Source organism: Hyaena hyaena, unplaced genomic scaffold (genome assembly GCF_003009895.1).
Source record: "Hyaena hyaena isolate Hyena2069 unplaced genomic scaffold, ASM300989v1 scaffold_764, whole genome shotgun sequence".
NCBI lineage: Eukaryota > Metazoa > Chordata > Mammalia > Carnivora > Hyaenidae > Hyaena > Hyaena hyaena.
In genome coordinates, this window is record NW_024081395.1 from 343,004 (window position 1) to 363,737 (window position 20,734).

General features: G+C 40.8%; 1 protein-coding gene across 3 annotated transcripts in view; it reads left to right on the top strand.

Annotated features, from left to right (window-relative positions):
- The first annotated feature begins 2,132 nt into the window (after nt 1-2,132).
- The window catches only part of HERC6 (HECT and RLD domain containing E3 ubiquitin protein ligase family member 6), a 57,688-nt gene continuing 39,086 nt past the window's right edge, over nt 2,133-20,734 (top strand). For all 3 annotated transcript variants that reach the window (XM_039218432.1, XM_039218433.1, XM_039218434.1), the window contains exons 1-8: nt 2,133-2,454; nt 5,334-5,493; nt 7,246-7,322; nt 10,363-10,590; nt 11,970-12,064; nt 13,790-13,917; nt 15,310-15,446; nt 16,113-16,180. In XM_039218432.1, the coding sequence (XP_039074363.1) occupies nt 2,256-2,454; nt 5,334-5,493; nt 7,246-7,322; nt 10,363-10,590; nt 11,970-12,064; nt 13,790-13,917; nt 15,310-15,446; nt 16,113-16,180 (1,092 nt within the window). In that variant the 5' untranslated portion in view covers nt 2,133-2,255. The remainder of the gene's footprint in view (nt 2,455-5,333; nt 5,494-7,245; nt 7,323-10,362; nt 10,591-11,969; nt 12,065-13,789; nt 13,918-15,309; nt 15,447-16,112; nt 16,181-20,734) is intronic.

Below are 20,734 nucleotides of genomic sequence, written 5' to 3' on the forward strand. Positions count from 1 at the left end.
CTCTCACTCTCACTCTCAAAATAAATACATAAACTTAAAAAAGAAAAAATTAAAATAAAACAGTAATGCCAATGATGGTTAATACTGTTAATAGTCACCAATGATGTCTATTTTGCCACACCTAAAGGTCAACACTCAATCCACATCTTGCTCAACAAGCAATTATCAAAGGTGATCATTCCCGGGGCGCCTGGGTGGCTCAGTCGGTTGAGTGTCCAACTTCAGCTCAGGTCATGATCTCACATCCGTGGGTTTGAGCCCCACATGGGGCTCTGTGCTGACAGCTCAGAGCCTGGAGGCTGCTTTGGATTCTGTGTCTCCCTCTCTGCCCCTCCCCTGCTCACACTCTGTCTCTCTCTCTCTCTCTCTGCCTCTCAAGAATAAAAATTAAAAAAAATTTTAAGGGCACCTGGGTGGTTCAGTCGGTTAAGCGTCCGACTTTGGCTGAGGACATGATCTCACAGTTCGTGGGTTCAAGCCCCATGACAGGGTCTGTGCTAACAGCTAGCTCGGAGCCTTAAGCCTGTTTTGGATTCTGTGTCTCCCTCTCTCTGACCCTCCCTTGCTCACTCTGTCTCTCTCTCTCTCAAAAATAAAACATTAAAAAACATTAAAAAAATTTTTTTTGAAAAAAGATGATCATTCCCTTGTTTGTTGCCTGCTTAGTATAACCACCCTTCCTGGTTTTCCTTCTAGGATCCATCCTCTGTTCTAGGCTAGCCACATTCACCTCCCACTAAGTGATCTCAACCCCCCATCTGGCTTTAAGTACCCTTTCTATTTCTACACTGAGAACTCTCTTATGACTCTACCCTGACTTCTCTGCACAACTCCAAAGGGGTTAATCTTTTTGCCTCCTTCTAGAACAAGCATCCCACAGTTATTACCAGACTGGACTCCTGATCCACCCGCCCCAAACGGAAGCCTCCCTCAGGTTTCCCCATCCCAAGAAAGGGAACCAACATTTACCCAGCTGTTCAGACCAACCTTGGAATAATCCTCATCCCTTTCTTTTTTTCTCTCCTCCTTCCTCCAACCTGTCAGCAAATCTGTGGACTCTTTCAAAGCATCTTGAATGTGTTCATTTCTTCTCTCCTCGCTTCTAGGGTACTGCCTTCCTCCCAAGGTCATCCTTCCAACAGCAGCTTCTCCTAACTGGCTTTTCCACTTTCATTTTTGTTCTACACGGCACTCAGAATGAATCTTCTAAAACTAACGTCAGATCATGTCACTTCTCTCTTCAAAACCTTCCAACTGCTTTCCTTCACCCTCTGCCATTAGATGTGAACATGATTCATTCCCTCATGTTCCCATGTGCCCTGAGCTCCCTGTGCAAATGTTACTTCATCAGAGAAGTGTTCTCTGAAATCTTATCAAAAAATACAAGTTCCAGGGCACCTGGGTGGCTCAGTTGGTTAAGCTTCACTCTTGATTCCGGCTCAGGTCATGATCTCATTCATGGTTGTCAATTCAAGCACTTGAACTCTGTGCTGACAGTGCTGAACCTGCTTGGGCTTCTTGCTCTCCTCCTTTCTCTCTGCCCTTCCCCTACTCATGCAGTCTGTCTGTCTGTCTCTTTCTCTCTCAAAATAAATAAGCCTTAATAAAGAAACAAGTATTTAAAAAATACAACTTCCTTCTGACCCCACCCTCTATTACTTTACTGTGTTATATCTCTCCATGTTGTCACTTGACATTATACTATTTACCAGTTTATAAACAGAATGTTAATACCAGGAGGATTTTGCATTCCCAGTGCCAAAAAAAAAAAAAGCCTAGAAAATGCTTCAGATGCTTTTATTAAGCATCCTAGGCATTATTCTAGCATTATGTATTGTGTGTGTTAAATTACCCTAACATTAGATTTGCTTCATTACTGTCCACATTTTCATTGACATGGTAGCTGAGGCACTGATTCCTTAGGTAACTTGCCCAAAGTCACACAGCTCCTGAATGGCTTAGCTAGTATGTAAGTACACCCTGGGGCTCTTCCGCTGGAGTCCCTCTCTCCTCCTCAACACTCGGTGCTCACGTTTGATCCCCACAAGCTATTGGCAGGAGCACGAGATGACTAAGGATGCCAGGGCGGTGCTGCGGGGCGACGGGGGTATTTGGACTCTGGTGTTATCAGACGCAGGCTGCTGCTCCCTAGTCTCCTGGTTTCCGGCAGGCAAATCGGCACACAGCGGTCTCTAACTTCGGCGAGTCGTTCCGGGGAGGCGCGCACAGCCCTGGAGGCCCAGCGCGGGAGCGGGATGTACCTCTGCTGGGGCGCCAGCCCCGAAGGGCTCCTGCGCCAGCGGCCTGCGGCCCGGGGCAGCCCCGAGCTCCGGCAGGCGGCCAGCGGCGAGCGCCACTCGCTGCTGCTGCTGAGCGACGGCACGGTGCACTCTGGCGGGGACAACAGCCGGGGCCAGCTGGGGCGGAGGGGCGTGCAGCGCGACGAGCGGCCAAGTGAGTGCGGAGGCAAAGGTGCGCGGCGCGCGGCGGGGCAGGGGGTGCCGAGCAGGGGGTGGGGGGGGGGGGGGGGGCCCGGCCCCGCTGGACTTCCGGAGACGCGGAAGCGGTGCTCAGCGCTGCTGGAGCGCAACTCCGTCAGTTTCGTTTCCCAGCTGCGCGGTGGTTTCGGTTTCGAGTTCATCTCCTAAGCGAAACTGACAGCTGAACGTAACGGGACCGCGCTCCGTTAAAAACCGGTCAGGTACCTCCCACCGAGCCTTCCCAGACCAGTCCTAGCCTGAGCGAATATATCTGGGCCGGTCGGAACGACTTACCGAACGTGCTTTATGGGTGGGACACCTCTAACTCTCAGAAATACCCCACGGCGTCTTTTTTTTTTTAATTAATAAAATACATAATTGCATTTTTACCATTACTGATTATGATAAAAACACAGGAAAAGAAATTGCCTGTAATTCCTATACCCAAAGACAACCACTAATATTTTGTGCATTTCTTTTTTTGCTTTTTTCTATCATATATTTAATTTTCTAAAAGCATGTCATTATATAGTTCTGTATACACAGTATTTATGCAACTCTGTAAACTGCGCTCTTATGAAACATACCATGAACATTGCCGTTTTATTATTTTTCTAGGTTTATTTTGAGAGAGACAGCTTGAGCAGGGGAGGGGGAGAGAGAGAGAGAAGAGACAGAGAGAGAGAGAGAGACAGAGAGAGGAGAGAGAGAGAGAGAGAGAGAGAGAGAGAGAGAGAGAGAGAGCGCGACAGAGAGGAGAGGAGAGAGAATCCCAAGCAGAATTCTCAGCACAGAGCCCCAGGTGAGGCTCCACCTCACCAACCCTGAGATCATGGCCTGAGCTGAAATCCAGAGTCAGTGGCTCAACCCACTGAGCCGCCCAGGTGCCCCTTATTATGTAGTTTTTGAAAATACATTTTAAATTATTGCATAACATTGCAGGTTTTGACAATATGATCTTATTATTTTTCTTTGTTAGAAAGTAGGGTTTTTTTTTCTCATTAGGGGCTTTTATAAATAATACTATGGTTACCATTATTTGACCAAATTTCTGATTAGAATAATTCCCAAGTGTTGTGTCTAGGAGGAAAAACTTCTCTACTCTATTAGTTATTGTTCTGAAGGTCTGCAAACTGAGCTGATAAAGGCAGATTAACAAGAGAAAAAGTATACAATTTTATTAATATTTTATGTGTACAGGAGTTCACAGAAAAGAAAGGAAACTCAAGAAGTGGTTAGACTTAGGGGCTTATATGCCATTTTAGTAAAGAAAAGGGGTTTTGGGCTTTGAAGGATGATCAGTTGTGGGGAAGTGACTGGGAAATGTATGGGAGAGACTAATGAAAGAAAAGGGTTATTTTGGTCAGAGTTGTCTCTACAGACTCATCTTGGTGCCAACCCCAGTGATAAAGGTTACTCTTCTCTTTCTAGTATGGAGGAGGGGGGGGGTACACCTTCACCAGGAGAACTTATGCTCTGCTTTTAGTTGCATAAGGGGAAGGCAGAGAACTCTTCCTGCTTCTGCTGATTTTCAACTGCCTTCAACTCCAAAAATTACCAAAGTGGAATATTTTGGGGTGGCATATCCTAATCCCCTTTAGGTGGAAATGAAGGGCAACATAATACTTAGCGCCAAATTGTTGTCTAGAAATGTGGTACCAGTTTCTGCCTTGATGAGTATATGAATATTTGGGACATTTTTTTATTGCCCTATGGTTTCCAAGTAAATAATTGAAAAGGATAAGATCACAAAGGTTTAAAAAAAGAAAACTGAAGGCTCCTGGGTGCTCAGTTAGTTAAGCACTCCTGAGTTCGGTTCAAGTCATGATCTCATGGTTCATGAGATCAAGCCCCAAATCGGTGCTCTGTGCTGGCATCATGGATCCTGCTTGGGATTCTCTCTTTCTCTCTCTCTGCCCCACCCCTATCTCCTCTCTCTTTTTCTCTCTCAAAATAAATGTGATATATTTAACTCAAAACCTCTAATAATTGAGAAACAAACACTTTGGAAAAAGTTTAGATTGACTTGTAGGGATCATGCTACAATGATCAGGTTTTCATTTGTGGGCACTTTTGGCTCATGAGAGGCATATTACTGCTTTTTAAAAAAGATTTTATTTTTTAAAGTAATCTCTGCACCAAGTGTGGGGTGCCAACCTACAACCCTGAGATCAAGAGTCACAGCTCTACAGACTGAGCCAGCCAGGTGCTCCTACTGCATTCTTCTTTGTGAGAGAATCTGGCTTCTCCCTCTCACATTCATGAGGCAGGCTCCCTGCCCATTTCCTCCTGAGCAAGGAATTCACTATTCTCACTGTTTAGAGCTGGGAAATTCAGAAGAGTGCAGTGGAGGCATTCCCATCTTCTGTCTGTCCCCCTTTGTTTGCTACCATCCTCAAAGAGAAATGTTAAGTCAAGCATCATAGTTCCTACAAGTTCCCTTCCTCCATGAAGCCCTTTCCTTTCCTTTCCTTCCCTTTCCTTTCCTTTCCTTTCCTTTCCATTCCATTCCATTCCATTCCATTCCATATTGAAAGAGAGAGGAGGGGTCAGAGGGAGAGAGAATCCCAAGCAGGCTCCATGCCTGACATGGGACTCGATCTCACGACACTGGGATCATGCCCTGAGCCAAAATGAAGAGTCAGACGCTTAACTGACTGAGTTACCCAGGTGCCCCTGAAGCTCACCCTTAAATAGCAACCATATTCCCATGCAGACAGTGTAATACACATCGAGCTTCTTTCCTTCAGACCTTTAGCATGGATGTCAGGGCATGATTTAAAAGTCCATTGGAAAAGATGAGAAATCTGAGTGACCTTTCTGAGGACTTTTATTTTGTTTTTGTTCCTGAAGAACCAATACAGGGATTAGAAACTCTACGTGTTGAACAGGTGAGCTGTGGAAAAGAACACTCCCTTGCTGTCTGTTACAAAGGAAGGGTCTTCGCATGGGGAGCTGGTTCTGAAGGGCAGCTGGGAATTGGAGAATTCAAGGAAATAAATATTATACCTCGGTAAGTATTTTCTTTCATTCATTCATTCATTCAGTATTCTTAAGTTTCATGTGCGAGGCACCATGCAAGATGTCAGGGTACAAAGATTCTATGACAAAGTCCCTAAGCTCAATGATTATGGTGCAGTGAGAGAAAAAAACTCCTAACCCCTATTATTTAATTAGAGTCCTCTGAAGAAGGGCAGGGTAAAATGAGAACATGTGACCCCTTGCTCTTAATCTCATGTATTGGAAATAACTCAGGGGATCCACCTGGTACATAAATAGACATAAAATAAACATAACCTATACATAAAAATAAAATATAAAGATTATTTTAAAGTAAAAACATTGAACAGAAGAGGCAGCAAGAAATCTTATCTGAACTTCCCTTCTGACTAAAGCAAAGACTCCTTGAAAAAACAGCTGCCATTCACAGCTTGGAGGGAGTTTCTTATGAATTCAGATGCTGTGAAGACAGATTGCCCAATTAACACCAAACAACCCTATGAAACTTTCCATACTCTCCTACTGAAGCTCCCAAAACCTCCCTTTTGCTGCACTGATATATATAAGGTGACTCCACAAATTTTCCATTACTAGGAGCTCCCATCTGTACGTATAAATTAATTTTGTCTTTTCTTCTTTCAATCTGTCTATTGTCAGTTAATTTGCATGCCCCCATCACTGGATATAAAGCAAGAGAGGAAACTTTTACTTATGGAAAAGTAATAAGTTGGTGGGGTAGGGGATAGGATCATATCCTCATAAACAGCTTCCTAGGACAAATGATTTGACAAGTAGTCTGAATTGTATCTTCATGAATTACATGTTTAAGAATTTTCAAAAGCATGATATTTAATACTAGGAAGTTACTTTTCTTTTTACCTCTTCTGGTTTTGAATTGTATGAGTCCTGTGGCTTTGGAGAACAAGCACTGAACTTCAAATGAAAAGGCAAATGTTTGAATCTAGTTCTTCAATGCGATACCTATAACATGATTCCCTAGAGCAAACAAGAACTCTGAGCTCTACTAGATGCAACCGTGGGAAGTTGCTGGTAGTTACCTTTTTGATTTACAAAAATGGCAATGTAATAGGATTCAACCTAGTGATTTCTCTATCAAATAGGGCTTAGGTCAGGTGATGTAAATAACAGTGTTCTATAAATTCTAAAGCCCTGTGTAGTATGTGCATGAAGAAATTTATTTTTCTCTTAAGCCAATAAATATAGAATAAAAGTTAGTACATTATATAACTAATTAAAAGTCCAATAAAAATTATAATTGTTTAGATTCTGCTCTGTACCTTTATGCATGTTGATGTCATGTTAAAAAAACACTTTGAGGGCTTTGGCTTCAAGGTACTACAGAATTATAAGAAAATAAGTTGTTTCTGGGAATCTATGCCCAGGTTACCAACAAGTCCAAACGATGGACGCATAAATGCAGTCTTATTGATTTGACAGCAGTTTTAGACAAGTAACTATAATTTCTGAAGATGACACACTAATCAGGAAAACCACCATTATCATGGTGTTTCTGAATATTACCAAACAGCCCTACATATCTGCAGTCATCAAGAGAACTATTCTATTGTAAAAAAGGAAACAAAACAAAACAAAAAACATCAAAATAGCCCAGTTTATAAAAAAAGGAAAGAAAGCTATTTCCCTAAACCAGATGTATTACCTGGGATCATTTTACATATCTGTAGTTCACTTGATGAGCCACTCTAAAGAAGGATTAATAGGATTTGTATCCTTTTTACTACAGGAAGATAAAAACTCTGACTGGTATAAAAATTATACAAGTCTCCTGTGGACACTACCACTCCCTGGCATTATCAGAAGGTAAAAATGGCATCTTGGATCTTCTATGTATCATTATAAGTAATTTTTTTGAATATGAATGATGCCTGTTGATTTTTAATGCACTGGGAATCATTTTAATGCATTTAGAAGTTTTTAGATTTCATAAGCTGTATTGTTCTTCATTTTTTTTTTTAATTTTCTTTGTTCTTATTATACTCTAGGTACTAATTCATATCAATGCCATAAAGGGTCATCTCTGTTCACATCACCTGGTCTGGCTCTCAGAACTTAGTAGTGATTTTATTTCCAGAACTTTGCCCTTTATGCTGAATGGCTGTTTACACCAGCAAACTCAAATACACTAAGGCCTATTTGTCTTTTTGACTTAGATCAATGAAAGAAAACTCAAAATGTCAATGAAGTGACTGGGTGGCTCACAGTTAAGCACCTGACTCTTGATCTCAATGTAGGTCTTGATCTCAGTTCAAGCCCCATGTTGGACTGTACTGGATGTAAAACCTACCTAAAAAAAAAGAAAGAAAGAGAATTTGAGTCAAAATCATGACTTTACATTTTTTCTACTGACATCCCCCATCCTTTGTCCATCATCAGTTAAAATTTTTCAGTGGAGAGTGTTGTAGAGGAAAAACTTTTCTTCCATCCTCTTATATTCTGTACCTGGGGCCTGCAAATTTATGTGACAAAAGACAGATTAACAAGAGAAAACGCACATGAGTTTTATTATTTATTATTTTCATTATTTATTATTTTATTATTTATTATTTTTATGGATGGAAGTTCACAAAAAGAAGTGAGACTCAAGAAGTCATTAGACTTGGGGACTTATATACCATTTTAACAAAGGAAAGACTTGGGCTTTGCAGGATGATCAATTGTAGGGATGTGCCTTGGAAATATGTGGGAGAAACTAATGGAAGATAAGAGTTATTTTATTAGGGGTTATTTGTGAAAATTCATGTTGATGTAGACTCTCCATCTCTGCGGATGAGTCACTGCCCCATCCCGGGTGCAGCAGACGACACCTTCACCAAGGGAAATATATACCTTGCTTTTGAGTGGATAAGAGGAGGGCAAAGAACTTTTCCTGCATGTTGATTCTCAGTTGCCTTCAGCTCAAGTAATCCTTATGCCAAAGTGACATATTTTGGGGTGGCATGTTCTGATTGCCTTCAAGAGACATGTAACATTTGCCTGTCTGTCAAGTGATGTCTTATACACTAATTGCAGCTGTACCACAAGGGCTATGTGGACAGCCAACATGTATTTCCTGGTTACCTTCTATGCACCAGCTATTTTGTGAAATGCTTTACATGTGTTATCTCATTTAATCACTTAACAAACATAGAACCTGGGCATTATTTGTATCCTCCTTTTAGAAATGAAGAAATTTGGACTCAGACTTCCACTAATTTGCCCAAAGTTACATACTAACAGATAGTGAGATTTGAACCTATACTTGTTTGCATCCCAACCCTAAGTGCTTAACCACTGGACCACACAGGCCATAAGACCGTACTATAATCCTGAAGCTATTGTAGAATTCCTTCCTACCATTTCTCACTATTTGATGTAGGGCAAGCTATTTAACGTGACTCTTGATTCTTTCATCTGTAGGAATACTGATGTCTACCTTACCGTTGTTTAGAAGATTCAGTGAAAGAAGGTGCACAATATATCTGTACAGTCCACAGCAGATAGTAGGGGTATAATAAATATTAATCTCTTTTCCTTCCATACTTTCCTTCTTCTTAATTATTGAAATAGTTTGAACTATTTCCTCAAGGTATTGATTTGTTTTCACATTGGTCTGGGTTGTAAAGGTTGTGTGGAGCCCAGGTACCCAGTGCATTTGCTGTGGTGAACTGTGAGTTCTCATACGCCTTCATGTGGGTTTGACATTCTGCTGGATGCCCTCAGAAATACTTTCCAGTGATAGAACCAGCTGTAGAAGAGTTAAAAAGGAAAAGTTAGATGTAATAACATAAAAATCTGAGATATGTGGCAGTTTTCTGGATAGACAGTGAAACATTAGATCTTGATTTTTGACCTATAAATTACCTACCTCTGGTCAAATTCAACATAACATGCTGTTGGTCTTTTTCTCCCATACGGTCATTCCACAAATATTTGTTAAGTGCCTGGAATGTTTCCAGGAAAGAGGATCTAGCAGTGAACATACCTAAGACTCTGCTTTCATGGAGTTTATATCCTGGGGGGAGGTAGGGGAAGTGAGCCTTAAACACATAGACAAATAATTATGTCATATAACAGAAATTAGGGTATGAAAAAAAATGAGGCCAAGTAAGGGAATGGGAGCAAGCACTCAAGTGGAGGAAAGGAGTCTTTCTCTTTTATAAAGGATGTCAGGGAAGCTATGTTTTATAAGGTAAGCAGACGCCAAAAGAAGAGAGGGTTGGAGACAAGATGCTAAGGCCATGATCCAAAGGAATGATCCAGATGCAAAGGCCATGAGGTCGTGGCATGCTCAGCAGTGTGCTCAGGAACAGCAGGGGCTCTGAAAAGGTATGAGCAAGGGGGAGATGAAGTCTGAGAAGTGTGGGGAATCCTGGTGACCTGGCACTTGTGAGCTTTCATTGAGAGAATTGGCCTTTCATTGAGTGAGATAGCAAATCCCTAAAGGGTTGAATCTGACTTTTTTTTTTTAAAGACCACCCTGGCTACTCTTTGGAGAATAGACAAGGATGGACTCAGGGAGCCCAGTGAGGTGCTATTGTAATCTTCCAGGAGAAAAGTCATGGTGGCTTGGTGGCTAAGGTGGTAACAGTGGGGAGGTGAGAAGTGGTCTTCTGACCACTGAAAGAACACAGCTGCCCTTGACTGGGAGGGAGAAGAGGAGTGGATGTTGTTGGAAGGGACTTTTTGAAGGTGTTTTGAAGGTGTTCTTGACCATCCTCCTTGCCTTTAGTCAGAATACTCTAACCTCCTCCATCCCTATTTTAAGTACTAAAGAGTCTTAGAATTAGGGTGGTAATTTCTACTTGATTTTGGAATTCCAATTTTTTTTTCAATTTTGAATTTCTCTTCTTTATTTTTGTAGATGGCCAAGTGTTTTCATGGGGAAGTAACAGCCATGGACAGCTGGGCCTGGGGAAGGAGCTCCCCTCCCAAGCCAGCCCACAGAGAGTGAGATCCCTGGACGGCATCCCCCTGGCTCAGGTGGCTGCAGGTGGGGCCCACAGCTTCGCCCTGTCTCTCTTTGGGACTTCATTTGGCTGGGGAAGCAACAATGCAGGGCAGCTGGCCTTCTGCGGGAATAATGCCCCAGGTAATGAGATAGTCTTGTTCATGCAGTAAATAATTTTTTCTTTCCAGTTGGAAGACCAGTTTTGCAAATGGGACTCTCAACTATTACAGCAGTGATTCCCAGGCTCTGGAATACAGCAGAATCATCTCGGGTGCCATCTTAATTTTTGATTGCCACTGTAATATATTACAGGAAACCTGTGGCTTGAAACAACACAGATTTCTTATCTTATAGTTCTGGTGGTCAGAAGTCTGATGCAAGTCTCACTAGACTAAAAAAGGTGTCATCAGGGTTGTGTTCCTTTCTGGAAGCTTTGGGGCAACTGGGTGTGGGGTGGGGATGGACCTTGCACCATTTTCTTGCCTTTTTCCCCTGCTCTATAGAGTCCATCTGCATTCCTTGACTCATAGCCCCCTTCTTCAAAGCCAGCAACAGTTGGTTAAGACTTCCTCAAGTCACATTACTCTGACAGTGACTCTCCTGCCTCTCTCTTCCTCAGTTAAAGGACCCTTGTAAATACACTGGGCCCACACAGATAATCCAGGCTAACCTCCCTGTTTCAAGGTCAACAGATTAGCAACTTTAATTCCATCTGCTTTCTTAACTCCTCTTTGCGGTATAACCTAACATATTCACAGCCTCTGGGGAAAGGACTCGGACGTCTTTGAAGCCCCATATTTTGTCTATTACAAGAGCATTTAAAAATCCCAGTGCCCACCCCCTGCAAACAAGTCCTAATGCCCAAGTCAGACCCCATACTGAGTAAATCACAATGTCTGTGGACGGAAGCCAGGCATCAGTCATTATTCAAGATTCCACAGGTTATTCCAGTGTACAGTCAAGTTTGAGAACACTGGATTAGAAGATGCTAGCCAAAGAAGCAACCAGTTCCTAACAACCCTTAAACTCACTGTGAAGTCTTCCCCAAGAACCCTTTTCCACCCACTGCACTGACAGTAGGTAATTTTCAGCTAACATATATTTGGCGCCAGTTAAGTGCCAGTACTTACATCTTGTTTCATTCAATACCGTCAACATGAAATAGGTCTCACTTTCTCGATTATTATTGCATATTTTCAGAACACCTACTATGTGACAGAAATGAATATAACATAATGGCAATACTATTGGGAATAAAGGTTTTAAAACTTAGCTTTGTAGGAGAATAGCGTTAGGTGTTACAGAAGATTCAAAGTTTCCAGAAATAAATGCTAAAGGACTGCTTTTCTTTTCTAAAGCAGGGCTTTCCCTCTGTTTTATAATATAGAAAATGAACCTTCTGAGTGTTCTTTAAAATTATGTTAACTAATTATAAGATGATAAAAATATTAAAAGATGTAAAAACTCATGAATTCTGAGTCTGTTTCTTATACTCTAGAGATTCTACTTTCTTTCAACAGTGCAAGGCTACAAGCCTCGTTCAATTGGTGCACTAAAAAATCTCGGTGTGGTTTATATCAGCTGTGGCCATGAGCACACTGCAGTGCTTACCCAGGTAATCTAAAATGTTTCGCTATTTTTTTTTAATTCCTGAGAAATGTTACCATGAAGTATAGGTATTGGCTGTTGTTGAAAGCCGTATGTGTATCAGTATCTCAACTATATCCATTCAATGTACAAATATATAAAAAGGAGAAGTTAACCAAATGTAAACCATGAAATTTTCAAGATCCTATAACAAAAGCTAATTTCAGCTTTAGGAAATATTTTTAGATACCAGCTGAATTAGATTAATATAGGAGCCAATCCTTTTAGCAATGATTCATTCATAATGTAGATCTACAGATGAAAATTATTATAAAAGCAACAAAGTAATTTTCACAGATTTCAATAAGCCAAATTATAGACTCGAACAGACTTTGTTCCATTTCTTTTTTTTTTTTTAATGTTTTTTAAATTTATTTCTAGGAGAGAGAGAGATAGCATGAGCAGGGGAGGGTCAGAGAGAGAGGGAGTCACAGACTGAAACAGGCTCCAGGCTCTGAGCTGGCAGTCAGCACAGAGCCCGACGCGGGGCTCGAACCCATGAACCGCGAGGTCATGACCTAAGCGAAAGTCCGATGCTTAACCGACTAAGCCACCCAGGCGCCCCAGACTTTGTTCCATTTCTTGCTTGGCAAAATTATGAGCCTGCTTTGTAAATGTTTGCTTCCTCTTCTTGTACTGGCCCAATAGTATAGTCCAATAGGGCAGATTCTCTCCATGGCCATAGGGAATAGATTGGAAAACTATTTATGTGGTTGAACTAAAACTAAATATCTAAAATAATTTGTATTAATTGTTTTAATTTTTTAAATGCTAATTTTTGAGAGAGAGAAGGAGAGCATGAGCAAGGGAGGGGCAGAGAGAGTTGGGGACAGAGGATCCAAAGCAGGCTCTGTGCTGACAGCAGAGAGCCTGACATGGGGTTCCAACTCACAAACCATGAGATCATGACCTGAGCCAAAGTCAGACACTCAAGTGACTGAGTCACCCACGTGCTCCAGTATTATTTGTTTTAAAAGCGTATTTGGATTATATTATTCTTAGTTGACAGGAGAAAGCTAGAGTTGTTTTAATCAAGAGTCATCTTTGCACTTGTGTGACTCAGTAGGTTGAGCCTAAAGACTCTTGGCTTCATTCATCTCAGGTCACCATCTCATAGTTTGTGGGATCCAGCCCTGTGTCAGGCTCCTCACTGATGGTGTGGAACCTGCTTGGGATTCTACACACATACCCCTCCCCTCTGCTCCTCCCCCACTCACACTCATTTTCTCTCTTTCTCTCTCTCTCTCTCAAAATAAATAAATAAGACTTAAAAAAATAATCATTTTTTTAAGGGCACCTGGCTAGCTCAGTCAAAAGAGCATGCAGCTCTTGATAGTGGGGTTGTGAGTTTGAGCCCAATGTTGGGTGTAGAGATTACTAAAAAAAATAAGTACACTTAAAATACCATCTTTTGAGAAAGGGTTATTTTCAGAGAAATGTTCAAATAAATAACGCAATCCTCTACTTAAATGTATTATTGTTGAACCAATTAATTTGCCCATCCATTCATTCTACAATGGAAGCCAACGGCTTTTCCTATTCAATGAGTTAACTTACATACACTCTTAGAAATAATAAATTATAAGACACTTCCTACAGTACTCTCATATAATTCTCTGGTGATACTTAGTCTTTAAGTTTTTAGTTACTTTTTAAAATCTGAAATTAGTTTGAGTCCTTCTCTTTTAAACAGAACGGGAAAGTGTTCACGTTTGGAGATAATAGCTATGGACAGCTGGGCCACAGCCCCCCTGCTGAGAAGACAGGCCCACAGCTCATGGAAGGAATTGATGGCCTTGTTTCACAGATAGACTGTGGAAGGTAACTGGCTAGTTTTTGTTTGTTTTCAGTGTGAGTAGAATGTGTTCTATTTTATGATTTAGAAATGACTCCTCGGCAATGTTACCAAAACTTAAAACACCAAATATGTAACTACTCTTTTGCTAGGTTATTCTCCTTCCTGAAAATTTTCTTATTTTAAATATAGTTTAAGTTTTCTATTTTCTCTTTTTTATTCCAGACATTTCATTTATTTAATAAGAATGTATTGGAAGCCTACTGTGTATAGACCACCTTACTAGGCACTGGAGATTGGCAAGAGGGTTTAAAATAAAAACAGTGGCGCTTGCCTACTTGATAAGGCAAAATTAAAGTATTCTCATGCAAATAGATAATACATATTTGCATGTGCATCTTCAGAGTTTTGCATAAACTCTGTCCCAGTTGTGAGGACACTGAATATTATCTACCCAATTCATAAATAACAGCTTATATTTAAAACACAAATGGGGGGTGCCTGGGTCGCTCAGTCGGTTTAGCAGCCAACTGCGGCTCAGGTCATGATCTCGCAGTTTGTGGGTTCGAGTCCTGCACTGGGTCCTGTGCTGACAGCTCAGAGCCTGGAGCCTGCTTCAGATTCTGTGTCTACCTCTCTCTTTGCCTCTCACACTCTGTCTCTGTCTCTCTCAAAAATAAATAAATGAGCACCTGGGTGACTCAGTCAGTTAAGCGTCCTTCTTCGGCTCAGGTCATGATCTCATGGTTTGTGGGTTCAAGCCCCATGTCAGGCTCTGTGCTAACCGCTAGCGCAGAACCTGGAGCCTGTTTTAGATTCTGTGTTTGCCTCTCTCTCTGACCCTCCCCTGCTCACACTGTCTGTCTCTCTCTCTCTCTCAGAAATTAAAAAAAAAAAATGGAAAATTTTTAAATAAATAAAAATAAATGTTAAAACAAAACAAAAAACAAACACAAATGAAGGGGCACCTGGGGGTCTCAGTCAGTTAAGTGTCTGATCAGCTTAGATCATGATCTCATAGCTTGTGTGCTAAAGCCCCACAGTGAACTCTCAGGCTCTCAGCTATCAGGTGCCTGCTTCAGATTCTCTCTCTCTCTCTCTTTGCCCCTCCCCTACCAGTGCTCTTGAGCGTGCATGCTCTCTCAAAAATAAATACACATTAAAAACATAATAAAAAATAAAACACAGATCATAGAAACCATAGTAAAGACTTATCAATAATATTCTATCTTTAAGGTCACTAGAAAGTTAATATTCAGCTACCATTTGTTTAGCCACATCATTTGGTACCCTCTCACCCTGACATTATGATAAGGAATCTGAGTACTTAGTAGATAAATCTGTTATTTTACATTAGGAGACATCATCATTCTCAAAAAGTGAGTACCTTGGTCTTCATTATATTCCCTCTCTTGCAGTTACCATACCCTTGCATATGTCTACACCACAGGTCAGGTGATATCTGTTGGTCGAGGACCAAGTTGCAAAAGCCGCCGAAATCATCCGGAACCTCTGACAGAGAACACTGACGTTACCTGCCTGATTTCTGCTGAAAGTACGAGTGGTCCCACTAAGTCATGACTTAGTTTTAAGTGATGCCACTGGAGGGGAAATATTATTTATCTTCCTTTCACAGGAGTGAACAGAACTCTGGTTCTTTTAGTATTGTTATTTTTAATTCATACAATATTCATTTTTTTCTTATGTATTGATTCCTGGAATATTTAGTAATTTTTCTAAAGATTAAGGTAATATGAAAAAGATCCCAAGTTGATGAATTATCAGAAAGATATACTTTTATATAGTTAATCAAACCTCTTCTACAGGCACCTGGCTGGCTCAGAGGAACATGTGACTCTTGATCTCGGGGTTGTGAGTTCAGGCCCCATCTTGGGTGTAGAGATTACTTTAAAAAAATAAAATCTTAAAAAAAGTACATCTAAAGCACATCACCTCACCTTGGTTTCATTAAGCAAGTGCATGAAAAATTAAATTTCAAGCTAAGTGTGTATACAACATGTAGGCTGATCAAAATGAATCTTTTATGGTGCTTGTCAAAATTCATTTAGAAGAATACTAATTGCCAATAAATGAGGAAATTTAGCTTAGTAATATGTGAGTTTTTTAAAGGACTATTTTTAGAGTAGTTTTAGGTTTATAACAAACAAATTGTGCTTTAACTTTTAAAAACAGTAAATACGGATTTATGACTTTCTTTTAGGCCTTGTGGATGCTCAAGTCAAACACATTTTTGCTGGAACACATGCCAATTTTGTGACAACTTATAAGGTATCTGTTACACTTTCTGTTTCTTTAAAAAAATCGTTGTTTTCCTCTAGATTTCAGAGCAGTATTTGAGACACTGTATCGTTTGTATGTATTCCAATTCTTTACTAAAATAATAAGATCCTCTGTTAGAATGCTTCTTAAAAAATATTCTGTAATTTTCACTTCCTCATTTGGCTTCCTAAGAGATGAGACCCCCAAACCTAAATTCATTGTTTTTACACTGTTTATTATTAAGTAATATTAACTGTAATATTAACAGTAGTGATTAATATTAATTGATAAATATTAATTGTAGCCATCATGCATTAAGGGCCAATCAAAATACTCCAAGTCAATCAACACATTTAATCCTCATGTCAACTCCCATTGGTATTATTTCCCCCATTTTATATATGAAAAAACTAAGTTGCAGAGAAGCGGACTCACCCAAAGTTGCACTGCTAAGAAGTGGCAGAGCTGGATTCAAATCCAGACAATCCAGCTCCAAAGCTTATACTATTGTCTACCTACCATGGTACCCTCCCAATTGTTGACAGAGGATTTTATTATCATATTTCTAGGTGAAATGCTTGTATGGAGACAGAAGTATACAGGTATACCTCATTATATTGGCACTTTGCTTTAGTGAGTTTTTTACAAACTGAAGGTTTATGGTAATGCAATATTGAAGAAGTTTATGGGCACCATTTTTCCAACAACATTTGCTCGTTTCTTGTCTCTGTGTCACATTTTGGTAATTCTTGCAATATTTCTAACTGTTCCATTATTACTTTATTTGTTATGGTGATCTGTGATCAGTGATTTTTGCTGTTACTGTTGAAATTGTTTTGGGAAGCCATGAACCACGCCCATATAGGATGGTGAACTTAATGGATACAATGTTGTGTATGTTCTGACTGTTCTACCAACTGGTGGTTCCCCTGTCCCTCCCTCTCTCCTCAAGCCTCTCTGCTTATTCTCTGAGACAAAACAATTTTGAAATTTGGCCAGTTAATAACTCTACAGTGGCTTCTAAATGTTCTGGGGAAAGGAAGAGTCACATGTCATTTTAAATAGAAAGCTAGATATGATAAACTTAGTGAGGAAGGCACATCGAAAGCTGAGACAGGCTGAAAACTGCATCAAGCCAGCCAAGTTGTGAATACAAAAGAAAAGTTCTTGAAGGAGGTGAAAAGTGCTGTATCAGTGAACACACCAACGATAAGAAAGCGAGGGGGGCTGCCTGGGTGGCTCAGTCGGTTAAGCGTCCGACTTCAACTCAGGTCGTGATCTCACGGTTCATGGGTTCAAGCCCCATGTCGGGCTCTGTGCTGACAGCTCAGAGCCTGGAGCCTGCTTCGGATTCTGTGTCTCACTCTCTCTCTGCTCTTCCTCCACCCATGCTTTGTCTCTCAAAAATGAATAAACGTTAAAAAAAATTTAAAAAAAGAAAAAAGGAAAGCGAGGGCACGGGAGTGGCTCAGTCGGTTAAGTGTTCAACTTCAGCTCAGGTCATGATCTCACAGTTTGTGGGTTCAAGCCCCACGTTGGGCTCTGTGCTGACAGCTAGCTCAGAGCCTAGAGCCGGTCTCAGATTCTGCATCTCCTCTCTCTCTGACCCTCCCCTGCTCATGCTGTCTCTATGTCTCTCTCTCAGAAATAAATAAAACATGTAAAATATTAAAAAAAAAAAAAACGAAACAGCTTACTGCTAATATGGGGAAAGTTTTAGTGGTCTGGATAGAAGATCAAACATCCCCTTGAAACCAAAGCCTGATCCAAGGCAAGGCCCTAACTCTCTTCAATTTTATGAAGGCTGACAGGGTGAGGAAGCTGCAGCATAATAGTTTGAAACTAGCAGTTTGGTTTGTGAGGTTCAAGGAAAGAAGCCATCTCTATAACATCAAAGTGCAAGGTGAAGCAGCAAGTGCTGATGTAGAAGCTGCAGCAAGTTACCCAGAAGATCTAGATAAGGTGATTAATGAAGGTGGATACACTAAACAACAGGTTTTCAATGCAGAGGAAACAGCCTTCCATTGGAAGCAGATGCCACATAGGACGACTTCTGTAGCGAGAGAGAAGTCACTGCCTGCCTTCAAAGCTTCAAAGGACAGCCTGACTGTCTTTGTTAGGGGCTAATGCAGCTGGTGACTTTAAGTAGAAGCCAGTGTTCTTTTACCATCCTGAAAATCCTAGGGCCCTTAAGAATTATGCTTTATCTAATCTGCTTGTTCGCTATGAATGGAACAACATAGCCTGGATGACAGCACCTCTTTATAACATGGTTTATAGAATATTTTAAGCCCACTGTTGAGATCTGCTAAAAAAAAAAGTTTTCTTTCAAAATATTATTGCTCATAGACAGTACACCTGGTCACCCAAGAGCTCTGATGAAGATGTACAATGAGATTGATGTTTTTTTTTTATTCCTGTTAACATAACATCTATTCTGTAGCCCATGGATCAAGGAGTCATTTTGACTTTCAAGTATTATTATTTAAGAAATACATTTCATAAGGCTATAGCTGTGGATGCCTGGGTTAAGGATCTGACATCAGCTCAGATCATGATCTCACAGTTCATGAGCTTGAGCCCTGCATCAGGTGAGCCCGAGCCCTACTTCAAGTGAGACTTGCTTCTGTCTCTCCCTCTCTTTATGCGCCTTGTGGGTTCTCTCTCACTCTCTCCCTCTCTCTCTACCGCTCGTTCACTTGCACCTTCTTTCTTAAAGAAAAACATAAGGCTACAGCTATCACAGATAGTGATTCCTCTAATGGATCTGGGCAAAGTCAATTGAAAACCTTCTGGAAAAGATTCACCATTCTAGATGCCATTAAGAACATTCATGATTTATGGGAAGAGTTTGAAATGTCAACATTAACAGGAATTTGGAAAAAGCTGATTCCAGCCCTCATGGAGGACTTTGAGGGGTTCAAGACTTCAACAGAGGAAGTGACTGCAGTGTGGAAACAGCAAGATAACTAGAAGTGGAGCCTGAAGATGTGAATGAATGGCTACAATCTGATGATGAAACTATGAATGGATGAGGAGTTGCTTCTTATGGATGAGCAAAGAAAATGGTTTCTTGAGATGGCATCTACTCCTCATGAAGATGCTGTGAAGCTTGTTGAAATGATGACAAAGTATCCAGATTATTACATAAACTGAGTTGATAAAGCAGCAGCAAGGTTTGAGAGGATTGACTCCAATTTTGAAAGAAGCTTTCTGGGTAAAATGCTGCCAAACAGCATCACGGGGTACAGAGAAATTGTGAATTGCCCATTGACAATTGTGGCAAACCCCAATGTTGTCATATTTTAAGAAATTGCCATATTGGGGCGCCTGGGTGGCTTAGTCGGTTAAGCGTCCGACTTTCGCTTAGGTCATGATCTCATGGTTCGTGGGTTCGAGCCCCGCATCAGTCTCTGTGCTGACTGCCAGCTCAGAGCCTGGAGCCTGTTTCAGACTGTGACTCCCTCTCTCTCTGACCCTCCCCTGCTCATGCTGTCTCTCTCTCTCTCTCTCCTAGAAATAAATAAAACATAAAAAAAAAAAATTGCCATAGCCACCCCCAGCCTCTAGCAACCACCACCCTGACCACCAACATCAAGGCAAGATTACAACCTTCATCAGCAGAAATATTATTACTCACTGACAACTCAAACGATGACTAGCAGTTTTTAGCAATTAAGTACTTTTTCAATTAAGACATATACATTGCTGGGACGCCTGGAGTGGCTCTGTCGATTAAGTGTCCAACTCTTGCTTTTGGCTCATGTCATGATCTCACAGTTCATGGGATCGAGCCCTACACTGGGCTTCACACTGACAATGCAGAGCATGGTTGGGATTTTCTCTTCCTCTCTCTGTGTCCCTCCCCTGCTTTCAATCTCTCTCTCAAAAAAAAAAAAATCTTAAAAAAATGATATGTACATTGTTTTTAAAGACATGATGCTTTTGCACACTTCACAGACTACAGTATTGTGTAAACGTAATTTTTATATGCACTGGGAAACCAAAAAATTAATTTGACTCACTTACTTGCAATATTTGCTTTATTGTGGTAGTCTTGAACTGAACCCTCAATATCTGAGGCATGCTGTATATTTTCCTAATTTGTACTTTTTAAAAAATTATCAGGAATGTTTTAACCATGACATCCATATAGATTCCTACTATATTCTCTGGGGCAGAAAATGGTCAGAAGCAAAGATTTCTGTGCTGCTGGGGTTAGTCAGATTATACTTGCTGGTTCTGTTACAGCCACTCAGCAGCTGCCTGCTGTGTCTCAGGCTCTGCTTTTGGTGCTTGGGATAAAAGTGAATAATACAGGCAAGGTTCTCATTCATGGCATTTGGATTCTACAGGGAAGGACAGACAATAAATATGTAAATACAAAATAAACAAGATTGTGTTAGAGAGTCAGAGGTGCTCTGAAGCAAACAAAGCAGGTGGTGGAAGACTGATGAAGTGGGCTTCTTTAGAAATGTCAGTCAGGGAAGACCTCTCAGTGGCTGGGACATTGAAGCAGAGACTGTAGACATGCTTAGATCCAAAGAAGGAATGTTCCAGGTA